The sequence below is a fragment of the Vulpes vulpes genome, chromosome 1, assembly GCF_048418805.1.
Source record: "Vulpes vulpes isolate BD-2025 chromosome 1, VulVul3, whole genome shotgun sequence".
In the NCBI taxonomy this organism is placed as follows: Eukaryota; Metazoa; Chordata; class Mammalia; order Carnivora; family Canidae; genus Vulpes; species Vulpes vulpes.
The window spans coordinates 136,508,739-136,527,455 of record NC_132780.1 but is presented as its reverse complement, the minus strand read 5'-3'; the positions used below and the strand labels follow the sequence as shown (position 1 = coordinate 136,527,455).

At 38.6% G+C, this 18,717-nt stretch overlaps 1 protein-coding gene and 1 pseudogene across 1 annotated transcript in view; both read right to left on the bottom strand.

Annotated features, from left to right (window-relative positions):
* Positions 1–18,717, bottom strand: part of DNAH8 (dynein axonemal heavy chain 8) — a 335,946-nt gene that overhangs the window by 292,839 nt on the left and 24,390 nt on the right. Inside the window, exons 6-9 of the mRNA XM_072746190.1 lie at positions 16,848–16,955; positions 14,208–14,309; positions 6,783–6,929; positions 1,416–1,613 (exon numbers count right to left, since the gene is read on the bottom strand). Coding sequence (XP_072602291.1) covers positions 1,416–1,613; positions 6,783–6,929; positions 14,208–14,309; positions 16,848–16,955 — 555 coding nt within the window. The remainder of the gene's footprint in view (positions 1–1,415; positions 1,614–6,782; positions 6,930–14,207; positions 14,310–16,847; positions 16,956–18,717) is intronic.
* Positions 10,557–11,804, bottom strand: LOC140594917 (dnaJ homolog subfamily C member 2-like; annotated as a pseudogene).

Below are 18,717 nucleotides of genomic sequence, written 5' to 3'. Positions count from 1 at the left end.
ATAATTTCACTCATGTGGAATTTAAGAAACAAAACAAATAAGGAGAAAAAGAGAGATAAACCAAGAAACAGACTTTTAACTATCAGCAAACTGATGGTTACCAGAGAGATGTAGGTGGGGGGATGGCGGAAATAGGGGGTGGGGATCAAAGAATACACTTATCATGATGAAAAAAAATAAAAAGATAAAAAAATCATAAAAATAATTTAAGCAGGGGCGCCTGGGTGGCTCAGTCTGTTAAACTTCTGACTTTGGCTCAGCTCATGATCTCAAGGTCCTGAGACTAACCCTCACGTTGGGCTCCCTGCTCAGCACAGCAAAGGGTCTACTTCTCCCTCTCCTTCTGCCCATCCCCCTGCTCACGCATGCACGGATCCGCACACTCCTATCGCACTCTCTCAAATAAATAAAATCTTTAAAAAATAATTTAAGGAACAGTTTTAAAAACAAACAAATTCCCACTGCGATAAAGATATAATTCCTAAAACATTTTGGAAGCAAATTCCACCCTGCCCAACTAGCCAAACACTATAACTAAAACATATCTTAATATCAAACAGTCTAATTTTCAAAAACTGAAAGGAAATCTATGCCAGAAAGAAAAGGCATTGTTAGGATTTTAGGATTATTCTTATTCATATTGCCCAGATTACCTTAATGTAATTTTTAAAGAATCTTAAATGAAAAATATATTTATATATAATTTTCCTCAATTTCATGGCAAAAATTTCATATTCAGGAAGTGGATAGAGCATAGATCCTGTCCCTCTCTGTATCTCCAGGACATTCTACAGCAAAGAGGAGCCCATTCTCTGGGGCTAAGCTTGGGTTAATAGTATTTTATAGTAAGAGAGTAACGAAGGTCATGTAAGCCCAAAAGGTGGGAGAGAAATATGTTGCAGTCTCACCAGACATACTTTTTAAGTACCCTTCATCCTTCTGGTGCCCCTTAAGCTATGACAAACAGGATGAAGTCTTCTTTAGAGCTGTCCTCTAAGCTGTACAGAGAATATGGCCATAAAGTACAAGGCCAAGGGAAATCTTTTCACACTTAAAGAGTAAGGATGACATATTTTCTCTTAGTCCGGAAAAATGACATTGGCCCCTCGGCACAACAAAAATCAAATACAAAGTCTAATGAAAACTAAAAATGAACCCCAGCTATAACAGCCCTTTGGGCTTCTGGTTATTTATTGATATCTTTTACTGAGTATGTTCATTTTTCATTTAAAAAGATGGAAAATATTTTGTGGATTAGTTAAGAAATTTTTCATGCAGCAAATAGGTTTGATCAATTACACAAGCGTAACTTCTAATAGGAAATATATAAATTCTAGTACTATTGGTTACTTTTCAGCTTTATTGAAGTGAAAGTATGCATAATTACTAAAGTAAAAGTATGTATAATTACTTACCTCTAAACCATTGATTTTTGTCATGAACTCTAAGAAATCTGTATCAAACTCTGTCCTTCTTGGATCAAGAATGTCATATTGTTTTTTCTTAACCCCTTGATATATGTTTTTGAATTTTATTGACATAATATCTATTCCTTCTATCGTGGAATTACTCAAGGCTGAATATGTTTGCACAATAGTTATCATTTCTGTAATCTTAAAAAGAGGAATGTTATTTCAGAAATGGGATATTGGCACCCTTCCCTAGAATAAACTCTTAATGAATCATTGATTGAAAAAGCAAACCAAGGGGCACCTTGCTGGTTCAGTCAGTGGAGCATGTGACTCTTGACCTTAGGGTTGTGAGTTCTAGCCTCATGCTGGGTATAGAGATTACTTAAAAATAAAATCTATAGGGGCACCTGGGTGGTGCCATCAGTTGAGCGTCTGATTCTTGGTTTTTGCTCAGTTAGTGATCTCAGGATGGTGAGATGGGAATCCTGAGCAAAGCTCCACACTCAGTGCAGAGTCTACTTGGGTTTCTCTCTCTCCCTCTCTTTCTGTCACTCTCCCCTATGCATGCACGTGCGCACATGCACACACACACACACACACACACACACATTCCCCCTCTCTCAAAATAAATATTTTTTTAAAAAATCTTTAAAATAAATAAATAAAAAGAAAGAAAAACAATAAACAGCCTCTAGAATAATTTAGCTAAAACCAGTCAGAGGAGATAAAATAGAAGACAAATATCTGTCACCAATCATTGCTACTCTTAGACTATTTCTATCATATCCAAAGAGAGTTGACTACATTTCTCCGATTTTGATCATTTTCTCTCTCAAGAGGGGAAAGAAAGGACTTTGAGTAAAAGCTCTTACAGATGTCTGAATAGTTTCATCCTTTTGCTCTTGAGAATTTTCTGAAAACTATGTCACTGAATCACTAAATTCAAAAGCTTTAGTGTTCTTCTTGGCCCTTGCCACAGTTCTGATATGTAAAACTAAATAAATCCACATCTGTGTTCCCTTTTGCCTGCATTCAGGCAGCTGAAGGCCCAAGAAGCTTGAAATACAGTCACTTGTGACCCTTAAAGAGCCTTGGGAAACCCTCAAAATGAACTTTACTGCACAAATGGTGGTCTCTACCTTGATGTGCCAACACCACCTACTTTATACACACACACACACACACACACACACATGCACACACACACACACACACACACTCCTTCATATCTACAGGTTACTTATTTCTTAATCTTCATCAATGATTCCCCACTGTGATTCCTGCTCTGGAGAACAATGCTCAAAGCTCTCCAGGGCAGGCCCATGAGTCCAAGGGCCAAACAGAAAATAAACCTATTTTCAAGGGATTTTTCTGAATACTATGCACCATGAAGACAACACTACCGGTCCATCTACCAAGCCAGCAGAATTCACATAAACTCCCTGCACATGTCAACCCAGACCACCATTTTCAGAGCAACTTTCACTCTCACACCACTATTTCTGTACACTTCCAAACACTGCTGTCATCCTAGAAGCCAGCCCAAATCTGGAAGAAATATGATCCCCTGCAACGTAGTATGCTGTATATACTGTATGTAAAGACGAGAAGTGACTGGATCTCCTGCCTACACAAAAAAGCCACTCACCTTAAAAAGAAAAAACAAACCAAAGAACTCAAACTACCTACATGCTCTGCTCTTCTAACCTGCCAAGACTCTGCCCATTGTCCCTTAATCTGCCACCCCATGGGCCAAATACTGGGATGGAATTCCTGTCACTAACCATCCTCCATTTTGTCCATGATGGATGAAGAGTCATCAAGAGGCACAGACAGCAGTCAGTGCTTGGCCTTTCGGACTTCACCAGTGTGTCTCCCACACTCCCAACACCACAGAGCAACAACGTGAAAGTCAGTCATGGTGATCAACTGGGACCACATGCCTGCTTGTTTGTCCCCATCTTGGCTTTTTCACCAGCTCTCTTTATCAGCTTTTGACTCCTCAGATTGACAACCAACTTGCAATCCCCTCTTTGCTCACCAGCCTTGGCAGCATTTCCAGTTCTCAACTTGCTATGTTTGTCTCATCTCAGTGTTGCCCTACTCCACCTACTAGACTCCAATCCCTTTAAATCTCCCCCAAGCAATACCAGCTTTCCATCCCTTCTATTCTCTCCCACATACAGTCAGAGTGAGAAGAAAACAAAACTAAAGACAGGGCTCTGGGAAACACCAATATTCACCAAAATTTATATGACAGCAAGAGAAAGACACAGCAAAAGATACTGTACCTCCTTAATTCTGGCATTTTGGGACAGACTAACACTTAATGCATCATCAAGTCTCCACCTAGCAACAGAAGGTGCACTTCAGGCAACCTAGTGACACACTAGAACCTTCCTCACTTGTTCCTTAAATATTTCTGTCGAACTCTGAGGTTTGCAAGCTCTCCAACCCCAACTTCAGTGCTGTCTGTCCTATGACTTTGTCACTTATTCATCCTGACATCTGACTCTGCTTTCCTCAATGGGCTCTGACATAGCCTGTCCTCCTGAGTCTCCTCATCTATGATTTCAGAGTTTACAGAGGTAGCCCAACAGTGGTCCCAACTGTGGCCCACTCATCACGAGAAGTTCATCCAGGCAGCTCAGTAACCACCTCTGGGAGATTATATAAAAGCCTGGCCACACTTGAGGGTACATTTTATAGCCTCATCTTTGCAAATCTGGATACCAATATTCACCAGTTACATATGGGAGTAATGCCCATCAACTAAGGGATTCTTAGTACAGGGGAACTGGGATTACCTAGCAATCAGAACGCACTTTAGGTGAGGTCTCTGGGAAGTGCTGCATTACCTCTGGTTGCTGAGTCCTTGTGGCATAAAATTGTGTCCTTAAGATTAGAGGCAGGGCTTCTCTAGAAGTACAATATGGTAAGTAGCTAGTGAAACAGGCCATTACTACCCACTCCCTCCAGCATCAGGAATATTTGGGCTGCTACTTCATGGATAGGTGCCTAAAATGCCCAGGATTAAACCTGCCACCAAAGATCTTTACTGCTATGGGCTCACCCTTAAGGTCCAACCCTGAAACTCTACCAAGAGTAAAACTACACCCAAGTTGATAAGGGTCCTAGCTCCTGGAAAGTTTTAGAATAACCAGGATCTACCCCAAGGTTTACAATACAGTGCATTAAGAAACATCAACCATCTTTATGGAACATGTCTGACCAATGGGGCCTTCATGCTGATATCCTCCTAATTGGACATTTTTCCCCAAAAAATCTCTATTGTTCACAAAACAGCTCCATAAAACAGTTTCCTACATCGGGTATCAAAAGTACAAACAGCAAAAAAAAATTCATAAATTGGACTTTATCAAAATTAAGAACTATTGTGCTTCAAAGGACACCATCAAGAAAGCAAAAAGGTAACTCACAGAATGGATGAAAATATGACAAGGGACTCATACCCAGAATATATAAAAAACCTCAGCAATAAAAACACAAATAACCAAATAAAAAATGTGCAAAGAATGTGAATATAAATTTCTCCAAAGAAGAATTACAAAGAGACTATAAGCAAATTAAAAAATGTTCCACATCATCAGCAAAATGCAAATCAAAACCATAGTGAGATAGATATTACTCACACTCTCTAGTCTGCCTAAGTTCAAAAAGGTAGACTATAGTAAGTGTTGACAAGGATGTAGAGAAATCGAAATGCTCATACATTGCTGGTGAAAATGTAAAATGAGGGCAGCCCTGGTGGCTCAGAGGTTTAGCGCCACCTGCAGCCCAGGGTGTGATCCTGGAATCCCAGGATCCAGGCTCTCTGCATGGAGCCTGCTTCTCCCTCCACCTGCTTCTCCCTCTACCTGTGTCTCTGCCTCTCTCTGTGTGTCACTATGAATAAATAAATAAGTCATCATTGCCAATTTTCTAAAAAAAAAAAAAAGAAGAAAGAAAAAAGGAAAATGTAAAACGATAGAGCTATTTTGAAAAATAGTTTGGCAGTTCCTCAAAAAGTTACCATATGGTCAGAAATTCCAATCCTATGTATATACTCAAGATAAAAGACAACATATGTCCACACAAAAACATGTACACACATGTTCACAGGAGCATTATTCATACTAGCCAAAAAGTGGAAACAACCCAAACATCCATCAATTAATGAGTGGATAAATAAAATGTGACATCCACACAATGTTATATGATTCAGCAATAAAAAGTAATGCTACAACCTGGATCAACCTTGATAACATTGTGAAAGAAGCCAGTTCAAAAGACCACATATTACATGATTCCATTTATATGAAATGCCCAGAATAGGCAAATCTATAGAAACAGAAAGTATATTAGTGGCTATTTAGCGGGTGAGTAGAGGGGAGAAGAGAGTGTGACAGCTAATGGTTAGGCCTTCTTTTTGTGGGAATGAAAATGTTCTAAAATTAGACTATGATAATGGTTGCACAATCTCCATGAGTATATTAGAAAACACTGACTTGTACACTTTAAATTGGTGAATTAAATGGTATGTAAATTATATCTCAATAAAGCTGCCAAAGAAACAAACATAAAACAGTCCCACACAGGTATGTATGAAGGACCCCACTTGATAACTTGGCTCTCTTCATTGCCCATACTTTCCTAACCTGGCTGGATCAGGAGGTTACAAATAAAAACCTTTCAGACATGTCTAGGAGATGCCTTTCAACCTGTGTTGATGCCCTCAACAATTTCCAACAAATGATGAACAGAATCCTAAATATTACCAGGACGTAGGGAGTTGGCAAACTGGTGGGGGAATCGGAGGGGTGGTACCTATGTGCTATCCTTATACACTTTCAAAAGCTGACTCCAAGAAGCCTCTGGGCTGGCCTTCCTGATACCCCCTGAAAAAAAAAATCACTCCTCGCCAACTAGTGTCTGACTGGCTCCTGCCCAGCAAAGGCATCCCCCACACAGTGTGTAGGTATACACCATTTTCACTGACCTAGAAAGAGAAGGGGTCTATACATCCAGATATTACACTACTCCTGGGTACTGCCAGGTACTGTGGGCATCTCACCACGTACTTTTCCTCAGCCTAATACAATCGTTAGACACAGAAGCTTCTACAGTCAAGTTCCATAGGTAGAGGTAGAATTGAGGTCTTGAGAGAGGGGAAGGTCAGCAATAGCTGACTGAATCAGGACTGAAAAATAAGTTACACCGAAATGTAGTGATCTGTAAGTAATAGGAGATGATTCACATCAATAGTGAGACAAGAGACCCAGGTCAGTAACTCTTAACGGTACCACATAAAGTACAAAATAACCAGGGAGTAAGGGGGGAGCGTGGGTACAGTGACTGCATAATGGTTACCTTCTCTAGCCTTTTGCAGAAAGCTTCAAATTTTCCAAATATATACATTTCTGAAACCTCAAAAGATTTTTCCCCTGAGGATTCTAAAATCTGTTTCCTCGTTTTATGAAAAGATGTCTGATATTCCTTGAATAGAAAAATGCAATCCTATGAGAAAATTAAAAGGAAGGAGAAAACAGGTGATGAGAGTTTGTTCGGGAGTCCATAATAGAAGAATCTGTCCTCGCACAGTATTGATCACACCAGCCACTCAATAGGAGCTGTTGCTGTTAACATTAAAAGTTCTCTGCCTAATATTGAAAAGCCTGGGAATGTGAATATAGTTTCTCTTAATTGATATCATATTTTCATCTTCTTCGTTATCAGTACTTCCCTTATCTTCTATCGTTACGAGAGTATGCCATACACTGTACATTTCTATGGCTAATAAGAACTCCTGGGAGGTCAGAAATTATCTCTCCATTCTATTTATTATCACTCATCTATCTGTATATGTCTTTTCTTCAGCATTCTTTACACACAGCTATGTAAAACAGTAAGATTCTGCAATACTAATTTGTTGTCATCCAACCACCATTTCTCTACAAGAAGATCCTCGAGTCTTTGATGAGTACATTGCTGAAACCCTAGTATTTGACTATAGCTATCCCACTGGCCAGGTCATCCAGGCTGGTGAACCTGTTAGAAATATAAAAAAGGACATGGTCTGCAGGATCCAGTAGGAATTCTCTGTCATGTCAAGCTAACATTTCCTGGGAAAAAAAATGAGCATTTTTAAAAATAATGTTAAACTTTTCCAAACCAACCAGTGGCCAAATTTTTATCACAATACCTTCTCTCTGGTTCTGACTCTTCTATCGCCCTCTTACAACTGCATTGGGCACACTTGGATAATCCAGGATAACCTCCCCATCCCAAAGTCAGCTGATTAGCAACCCTATTTCCATCAACACTCTTATTCCCCCCATCCTGCCATATAATATTTTATTCACATGTTTCAGGGATTAAGACACCTTCGGGGGGGCATTTTTCTGCCTTACACAGCCAGTAAATCAGAATTTCTGTGAGACTCAGGAAGCTATATTTTTAACAAGTTCCCAGGTGATTCCTCTTAAAATTCAGATGCGTGCATTAGCGGTCTCATACCTACTTCTAACTATGACACATCTTCCATCTTCTATTTCAATCTCCAAAACAACAAATTGCTCCATTCAAGGTCATTGATTATTTTTCACTCAACCAACATAATTTATCAGTGCCTACCAAGTGTTAGGAACTCCTTGAGATGCCAGGAATACAGATAAGACCCCTAACCCTCATGGAATATACCATCTAATAACAATTACCTTACATTACTTCCTCTTCACCACTCAATCTCTTCATGTTGGACAAATAAGGTAAAGAATTTGAACTGACATTTCTCCAAAGAAGATACACAAATGCCTAATAAGCACATAAGAAGATGCTCAATCAAAACTAGCCATTAGGGAAATGCAAATCAAAACCACAATGAGATGCCACTTCACTAATCAGGATGGGTATTATCAACAAAACGGAAAATAACAAACACTGGCAAGGATGTAGAGCAAGTGGAACCCTCCTGTATTGCTGATGGCAATGTGAAATGATACAGCCACTGTGGAAAATAGTTCAGGGATTCCTCAAAAAATTAAACATAAAATTACCATATGGTCCAGCAGTTCCAGTTCTAGGAATATACCCAAAAGAATTGGTAGCAACAACTCAAACAGATAATTGCACACACACGTTCATAACAGAATTACTGACAATAGATAAATGGTGATAACAATCTAGATGTCTATCAATAGATGAATGGATTTTAAAAATGTGGTGTATTGGGGGATCCCTGGGTGGCTCAGTGGTTTGGTGCCTGCCTTTGGCCCAGGGCACGATCCTGGAGTTCCGGATCGAGTCCCACGTCAGGCTCTCGGCATGGAGCCTGTTTCTCCCTCCTCCTGTGTCTCTGCCTCTCTCTCTCTCTATGTCTACCATAAATAAATAAGTAAGTAAAATCTTAAAAAAAAAATGTGGTGCTTCCACACAATGGAACATTAATTTACTTAGCTATAAAAAGGAATGAATTTCTGACACATGCTACATGACTGAACTTGAAAACATTATGCTAAGGGGAAAAAAGCCAGCCACAAAAGGACAAATAATATACAATTCCACTTAAATGAGGTACCCAGAATAGGGAAATTCATAGAGACAGAAAATGGAATTAAGGTTACCAGGGCCTGTGGGAAGGAGAATTTGGGGGAGTTGTTGTTTAGTGGTTACAGAGTTTAAGTTTAGGATGATGCAAAAGTTCTGGAAATGGATAGTCATGATGGATGCACGATACTGGAGATGTAATGCCACTGAACCATATGCTTGGAAATGGTTAAATAGTAAATTTTATGTTATGTAAATTTCACCCACAGTTTTAAAACTCTAATTGTCAAAAAAGTAAACAATTTTAAAATCGTTCCACAAGGAAAATGTCAAGCCCAGGTGACTTAAAAGATGAATTCTATTGGGCCTTTTTTTGTGCAATATTTGGTTTTATTTTTTAAATGTACACATGACAAAGATTATTGCTAAGTCATGTTGTGCCTCTACTTGCAATCAGAACATGTTCTTGAGCATCTTTCTTTGCTTTTACCATTTCAATAAGTCCCTTATGTTATTTTAGGTAGTCTTTTTCTGTCCTGTGAGGCACTACTTCTGCTATTTTTTTCAGGTGCATTTATTGGATATGTTTTCAAAGCTTGTTGCAAAAGCTTCTGTTCTTCTGTTGTCCAAGAGGTGAAATGTGTGCACGGACTCTCAAATTGTTCCAAAGGTGTTGTACTGTCAGCTTGACGCATGACTCCCTGTAGAGGGCTATCTTATGATGCAGGTCATGACTTTGGAGACTTTTTTTGGCCAAATCCATAAAAAGAATATGTGTTCGTGTGGTCGGCAACAGCTTCCTGTAATATTGTGATTTATAAGAAATACATATATTTGGTCATTCTGATGACCAAAATATATTTTTCATAAATATTTGGTCTTTATCCATGGCTCCTGGCTCACAGCTCCCCAAAACCTTGCAATTTCCCAAATTACAAGAACAGTGGAGCATCTTTTGTTATAAGATTTGACCTCTTGTCCTCAGTTCTTGAAATTGCTTTTGAGCCATAAAGGTAAAATGGGTATCTTGTTCTTCATAACAAGCCCCCTTTCCACCACAATTGGGTTTACATTATGGGGTGACTTCTGGGAGCATCTAAGTGTAGAGGCTGGTTGCCAGGGGAACAACCAGGAATGTCCTACCCCCTAATTTGGTGGGGAGCAGCCTAAAGGTTAAATATTCTAATAGCCAAGGAGTTGATCAATCGTGCCTATGTAATATAATGAAACCTCCATAAAAACACAAAAAGAGGGGACAACTTCCAGGTTGGTGAACACATGGGGATCTGGGGAGGGTGGTACACTCTGAGAGGGCATGCAAGCTCTATGCCCTATCCCCATGCCGTGCCTTATATGTACCTCTTCCATCTGCCTATTCCTGAGTTATATTCTTTTATAATAAACCAGTATCTCATAAGTAACATGTTTCTCTGTGTTCTGTGAAGCACTCTAGCAAATTACTGGAACTCAAGGTCTGGGGGTGTCATTGGAACTTCCAACCTACAGCCAGTTAGTCAAAAGCACATGTGACAACCTGGACTTGATCTGGAGCCCCACTCTTGTGGGAGTTAACCTGTGGGATGGGATGACAAAATTGAGTTAAACTGTAGGACACTCAGCGAGTGTCCAAGAATCCCTCATTGATATGGGGAAACCAATACACACAGACACTAGAACTGAGTCCACAGTCCTTAATTCCCATCTTGAATTTATTCCAGGAAGGAAGTTCACAGCTTCAATTAGTAATTGCAGATCAATTCTCTTCCCAACAGTTTTTATGGCCATTTCCACCTTCGGCAGTTGGCTTCACTGCATTCTTAGATGCTTATCACATATAAGCCTCAGCTTCCTCTCTCTCTTTTCCAATTTGCTTATTTGTTTCTTCTGCTTTACCAAAGCAACCATTCCTACTTTTCTTTTAGTATTAGAAATATTTTATTTACTATTTTATTACTATTTTTATTTTTATTTTTTTGCATTTTAAAAATATTTTACTTAAATTCAATTTGCCAACATATAGTATAACACCCAGGGCTCATCCCATCAAGTGCCCTCCTTTAGTGTCCTACTTCTTTTGTAGATGCTGATGCATTTCATTTAAATATGGAAGCTTGCTAGTTGGAACTATCTGAAAGTTTTTCCACTTCTTCCCTCCTTCTAACCTGCTCCGTCTCATTCTCAGAAAAGCGCTTCCAGGTCTTCTATGAGTTTTTTTTTTTGTTTTTGTTTTTTGTTGTTGTTGTTTTTTATGATAGTCACAGAGAGAGGAGAGAGAGAGAGAGAGAGAGAGAGAGAGGCAGAGACACAGGCAGAGGGAGAGGCAGGCTCCATGCACCGAGAGCCCGACGTGGGATTCGATCCTGGGTCTCCAGGCTCCAGGATCGCGCCCTGGGCCAAAGGCAGGCGCCAAACCGCTGCGCCACCCAGGGATCCCTCTTCTATGAGTTTTGAAGTTTTTGTCTTTCCCTGTTAGTGGATTTTTTTTTTTTCTGGGTATCTTTTCCCTCCTTGCTGATAATGCCTATTGTCTGACCTCTACTCTTCTCTCCTTAGGCAATCCAGGCAGCTGCTGATTCAGCTTATCTTGATTTTTCTTTAGCTTCTGGCTCCTTCTGTTTCCTCTTGTGCTTGCTTTCTTCTCCTTTTCTTTCTTGGCTTTTTCTTTTTCTCTTTAGGATTTGTTTATCCTTGCATCATGGTTACATGCATTATCAATTAATGTTCTCATTCATTTCTTGGTGGCCCTGTTTTTTTTTTTGGTGGCCCTGTTGCTCTGTCCTGCTTTTCAACCCATATCCTGACACCATGACATCTTGCTTCTTCATTTAAAAATGAAAATTCTGGCATCCTTGGGTGGTTCAGCAGTTTAGCACCTGCCTTTGGCCCAGGGAATGATCCCGGAGTCCTGGGATTCAGTCTCACATTGGGCTCCCTGCATGGAGCCTGCTTCTCCCTCTGCCTATGTCTCTGCTTCTCTCTCTCTGCCCCCCACTCTGTGTCTCTCTCATGAATGAATAAAAACTTTTTAAAAGTTTAAATAAATAAATAAAAATGAAAATTCTCTCCAGAAGTAAAAATTATACCAGAAGGAATAAAATGCCTCTACATCTTCAAGTGATGAATTCATATCACCAAGTTTTGGGGCCTTTTAATTATTTAACTATCTAGGATTCCTTTCAAGCCTTGGGGAAAACACTCCGAAGAAATTGTCTTTCTCGAAAAAGAATTGATTTACGAAAGTAAGCTCTATCTACTAGATTCTCTTATTTTCCCTGGATCAGATATTTTCATAAGCTTTCTTTATACAAGTAGTTGTGAAGTAGCCATTATCTCCTTTTATTGGGTCACCAGCTGCTTTCAGTGATGTTTTAACACCGTTGCTCTGTCTCTGTGTAACTCTGTGTCTTACATGGTCAAGTCAAAGAACCACATAATAAGCCTGGTTCTTCCAGTCTTTGGGATCAAGTATGTTCAGCCTGAGAAACTATCCTAATGATGCAGGCAGACCAGGTCTGAGGACTGAGGGGACTCCCACAGGACTAGCCAAGAGGGTCCCGGGCTTCACCCAGGTTGAAAATCAAATGCAAGCCAGCAGGAGGTGAAAGCAGAGTTTATTGAAGATGTAGAGAGAGCAGATAGAGACAGATCATCCTGGAGACTAAGAAAGGAAAGACACACATGTCTTGTCTTTGCTTGGGATCTGGAGTTTTTATTGGCAATTGTGGTCTGGTGCAGGTATCCTCCTAGGCATCTAGAAACTGGCCAGAACAAGAACAGGGTCCAGGTGTCCTTCATAAGGCACTCATTCCCTGAAGCCAGGGGGTCTTGGCATCAAGATGTTTAGTGCCAGTGCTCTGGAATAGGCACTTGATGGCTCTGCCTGGCCATTCCTTAGATATCATCTATTGTGCTCAAAGACTCCAAAGATCTCATGATCTTTTTGTCCCTTACAGGAACATATACTATTTGCATTATAAGGCATGTGTAGAGTGGGGTGAGGGTGTAGGTCCTAGCAGGATTAGAAGTTGGAAAAGAAGCAAAGGAAAGGGGAAAACAGTTTTTTCTCTCACACGGTCCCTTGGGGTTCCTTGTCTCAGTAACTAGTAATTCTTCATCCTCTGTTCCCTCTTACCACTCTTTTTTATCCTCTGGCTCCAGGAGTCAGAGCAGTGATGGCAGTGCTAAGATAAAACTCTGTGAGTGTAGTGCTTCATATACTAGTTGGATGGCACTGAGCATCCTTTCTGGCTCTGCCTCCCAGTCCCAGCCTTGTGCCTTGGCTCCATAAAGCCCAGGGAGCAGCACATGAGGACAGCCAATAACTGGATGTAGCCTTCTGGGTATGGTCATTTCCTGCAGACTTTCAAAAAACATATCCTTTTAATTTTCTGCAAACTTTTCCAGAGAATAGAAAAGGGGTGAATACTACCTTCACCTCCTCCACCTCCACTCTTTCTGAGACCTCAGGGCTGAAAACACTGACAAGGGCAGTATGGGAAAGGAAACTTACAGGCTCTCTATCTCTCATAAATACAATTGCAAAAACTCCTAAACAAAATTGTAGCAATCCAAATGTTAGAGTGCTTTAAACAAAGAATTTTTTTAAATTACACCATGACCTGGAAAGTTTCATTTTAGAAAACCTAAACATGTCGTCCATCACACTAACAGCTTGAGAAGACTCTAATAAGCATCTCAATAAATATATGCAGAAAAAAATTTTTTTCAAAGCCCATTCATAACTTCTGCTAGTACTAAAACTAGGAACAGAACCTCCTCAATCCAGTCAACGATGTATTTAAAACCTATGAATGCATCAAAATAGGGAAATGTTAGAAATGTCAGAAACTTTCTCTTCCAAAAGAAGATCAACAACAGATGCCAACAATCACCTTGATAATTTACGAATAAATAGCAGTCCTAGCCAACACAAAAAGGCAACAAAATGAAATTAACAGGGGCTGGAGGGAAAGGTGGGGACCAGGGAATATGAGACAGCAAGAGGCGTCCAATACAGGCAGCCATGGAGAAGATGAGGATTAAATTATACCCCAAAGGAGTACTAAATATAAAGTACCAAATATAAATATAAAGTACTAAATCATTTTAATGAGGCTCCTTTTATATTCTCATGCTACTCTGTACAATGTTTTTTCAAAGTTAACATGTTTTGTGGATGAGCAAAGTAAACAAAAATGGGCCAGATGGTGAAAAGTCTTACTTTAGGAAAACAAGGATATTCAGACAAACCTGAATTTTCTTTAATACGATTGGTGTTTCCTGATCCCATACATGGACAGTTCCTCCATCAGTAATATATGCTTTACATGCTGTAACCATTTGATTTGTTACCTAAAGTAAATACAAGCCAAAACAGCTATAGGTAAACAGAGAAATAAAATTTAAGATTTTTTAACCACAAGAATAAAAAATATGATAAACAGTAAATGTATGGGATGAATGAATCACAGTATAAAAAATAAATATACATTCTAGTCAAAACCAAGAAAACTCAAATTTGTGATTCTTCACCATCCTTCAACATGCAAACTAAATTTAAAGTTAACCATCTCTCACATTCCCCAAAATACTGAGGAGGAAAAAATGATCGAGGTTAGATTGAGAGGGCAGACTGAAGTAAAGAAATTTTGAGAATTCCTAAAATATGGAAAGCACAAAAGATTGAATCTACAGGAGAGAAAAATTTTTAAAAAGACTAGAGAAAACCAAACCCAGTTCTGGAGAAAGTTACTGTGAAGGTGGAATGTTACTGTGAAGGTGGAATTTATTTCCCATAAATAAAGTTACTGTGAAGGTGGAATTTATTTCCCATAAATATGGTAAATCTTCAAGGTGGGAGACAATGAGAGATGACCCTTGGTTGTGACCCTACACACCGAATTTGAAGCAGCTTGTACAGTGGGCAACAATGACAAATATTGACAGGACAGAGCCATGAGTGTGAACCATGCTCCAGGAAGCTACTGCACCCCAGGAGAACATGTCAAAGAAATAGCTCTTCACACTCCCTACCACCATCACCCCCTGCCAAACACACAAAAGAGATAGATCTGCAAGCAACAAAGTTGGAAGCAAACTAGGAGTTAAATACAGAGATAGGCAGACAACTCAGAATCACAAAGCAAGTAAAGAAAATAAACACAGTGGGACACTTGAGTGGCTCAGTCAGTTAAGTAACAGACTCTTGATTTCAGCTCAGGTCATGATCTCAGAGTCCTGAGATCGAGCCCCACATCAGGCTCTGTACTCAATGACGATTCTGCTTGAGATTCTCTCTCTTCCTCTCTGCCCCTCCTCTCACTCACACTCTCTCATGCTCTCTCTCTAAATAAATAAATTTTTAAAAAAGAAAAGAAAAGGAACATGGTAACAGAGGCTTTAAATTCAACAAAGAGGAAATACCAAAAAAAAGATGTAAAATATTTTTAAATATATTTTATTAATTAAATTAATCCATGAAAAAGATATGAGAGTATTTTACATCATAACAAAACAAAATAAAACAAAACAAAAAATATTAAGAGAAATGGAAGTTAGATTCAAGGGGACAGAACAAATTGAACAAGTAGGTAAGGAATACTCAAAGGCAAAGGAGGGAAATTTTCCAGGAATGGAGACAAAATTGTCTAGATTGCAACAATCCAGCAAGTATAGAACAGCATAAATGTAAAAAGAACCACATCACTTTGAAATTTTACAAGTTCAAGGAAAAAGAAAAAATCCTGAAGGCTTCTTGAAAGATTATGACAGGTTGCCTACAAAAGAAAAAGAATCAGATTAGCCTCAAATTTCTCATCAACAGTACCAGATAAAAGACAACAATATCTTCAAGTTTCCAGGAGAATATTATGTTGAACCTGGAATCCCAGTCAAGCTAACATTTGAGTGGCAGGAAGAAATGAAGCTATTTTCAGACATGCACAAATTCACACATAGACTCTCTCTGAAAGAACCACTTGAGAATACTTTTCAGCCAAAGAAATAATGAATCCAAGATGGAGGAAGATGTGGAAATCACAAAACAGAGGTGATCAAAGAAACTAGCAATGCTTAGATTTTAGTCTGAACACATGTGGATTCATGTTAGCAAAATATTAGACAAGACAGCTTAAAAATGTTAACAGAAATATAGAACTAGAAATCTCAGCGTGGGACATAGCAAGAAAGAGACAAGGGTTGGGGAAAAATCCTAATGTTCTTGTCTTGTTTTAAGAAATGGATAATGATTAGATCTATTGCTTGATTTTAAAAGAAGAGAGTTGAAATGTGTTTGTTACTCTTTATATTTATGTTCTGCCTGAATCACAAAGAAATTTTAGTCATGTGTCTCTTGGATGGTTTTTCAAATTATTTAAGTAATGAACCACATGTCATGACAGAAGAAGATTTTACACAAATTACAGTGCTGGTGGGAGAGGCTGAAGAAGCATGTTGATCATGGACACAATTCTTAGCTCTTGAGCAAAACCATTTGAAATGAATAAATTAGAATAGCATCAGCCATGATCTCGGAGTCATGACAGTAAGACCCACATTGGGCCCCTGCTGAGCATGGAGCCTGCTTAGGATTCTTTCTCTCCCTGTCTTTTTGTCCCTCCTCCCAACCTCTCTCTCCCTTTAAAAAGAAAGGAAGGAAGGAAGGAGTTAACTTAACAAAAAGTCTGAGGGCTTACGTCTGACAAGAAGGTACACCTTCAATTAAGTACAACTGACCAGTCAATACCTTTCTTTTCTTGTCCACTGGAAGTACTCAAATCCAGAACTCTGAGACGCATCCAAACTTCCCATTTCCCTTCCCTGGCCTAGAGGAAAAGTACTGTTAACTTTTTCACAGGGTTACACGTATGATTTCCTCCCTTGGAAACTCACCTTGATAAACAATGAGGTCATTCTTTCTGAGGTATTATAATACCGTGACACACTGTGAATCATTCTGATGGCATTAATCAAATTTTGTATTCCATGTGCCATGGAAACCTAAAATTGAAATATATTAAGTGAATTCCATCACATATTCATAGTTTTAATAACCAATATCCTATAATATTCAAAACTCTAAACACACATAAAGTGTAACATTTTGATCTTAAAGTCAACTTTTACTAAATGTAATGTAGCATCCTAGACTGGATCTTGGAACAGAAAAAGGACATCAGCTTTGACAAACGTACCAAGGGAATGCAAGATATTAACAGGAGAAACTGGGTGAAGAGAATTCTGTACTATCATTGTAATTTTTCTGTACATCTGAACTTAGTTTATTTAAAAGTAAATTTTAGAGGTGAAAGTGATTTTAAGGATTAATAGTTCAAGATTATCTTTTTAAAGATGAAGAAACCTGCTATCTTGAGGGGTAAAGTGACTTGCTTATCATGAGAAAGGTGGTTAAAAACAGAGATCTGACTAGAACTCATTTCCACTAATCAATTCAATTTACCTTTCAACAAGCTTACTGAATGTCACTAGTTTCAGAGGATATTGGAAGAAATTCAAGTATAAGGAAGCTTATGGAGGAGTCATAGCGGAGTGGAACAGATGCACATGCAACAAGTGGAAACCATTCCCACAGCAGAGAATGTAAAAAGCTCAATAACAACAAAATAATAATAATAATAATAATAATAATAATAATAATAATAATAAAGATATATCCATGACTAGAGCAACTGAATAACATTTTTAAATTACTAGGATTAAAAGAACACCAGAACTAAAAGATTTGAAAATTATATAAACTTAAATAAGTCTCTCCAATGAAGAAGCTGAAATTAGTACATCTAAATATCTAGAGGTCTTGATAACAATAAAAAACATTTTATCTTACTTCCAAATTTATCTTTTATAATGAAAAGCTTTAAATAAATAGAAAAATACAGAGAATAATATAATGATCATTTATACCCATCATTATGCTTTACAAATGTTAACATTTTGGTATATGAGCCTCATCTATTATTTTTCACATTGTAATCTACTTGCAGGTAGTCCTAGAGTAGGCTTTGGATACGTGTGTATTTAAGATTTGCATTGTCAGCTCTTGTGAGTAACCGCAAATGTATGTGACATGTGAAAATTCTGATTTTTCTTAGACACAAATTTCAATTGCACATGCTGTAAAGCTGGGGAATAAAGTCATTGAGCTACTGAGAGAGCTAAACAATAGCCATATTTCTCTATCACCACACAATCTGGTTTGCTTTACTCGTGGTCTTATATATATAAACATCTAAAAAGAACATGTTCTTATGGAAAACAGATTTTTTTTTTAAAGGTCCCCAACAGAAGTCTAGTTCTAGTACTAGGGGTGTAAATAAGTTGTAAGTAAAATCCATCATCTCTTTATGGAATCATTAAAAGACTTCTCCTGGAGGTCTTCCTATTCTCTTTCATGGAGGATGGATTCCTGAATGGTCCTAAGAACTGTGCCTGCCCAAGACTCTCAACCCCTCTTCTTCCCATCCTCACTCACATTAAACTCCTTGGCTACTGATGTCCTCTTGGAATGGGAATGAACCACCCCTAAACACATCCCTCTTATCTAAATCTGAGTGATATGGAACATAGACTCTTCCTCTTTCCCTGCCTCTAGGATGAAACCAGCATTTACCCTGCCCTCAAAAGTTTGGTCAACCAAACCATGTAGCCAATGGCAGTGTGGATGTGCAGGCTTTGACTATCTTCAAAAATTAGAATGGAGAATGCTGAATATGTGTATCAGACACTAATATAAATTATTTTT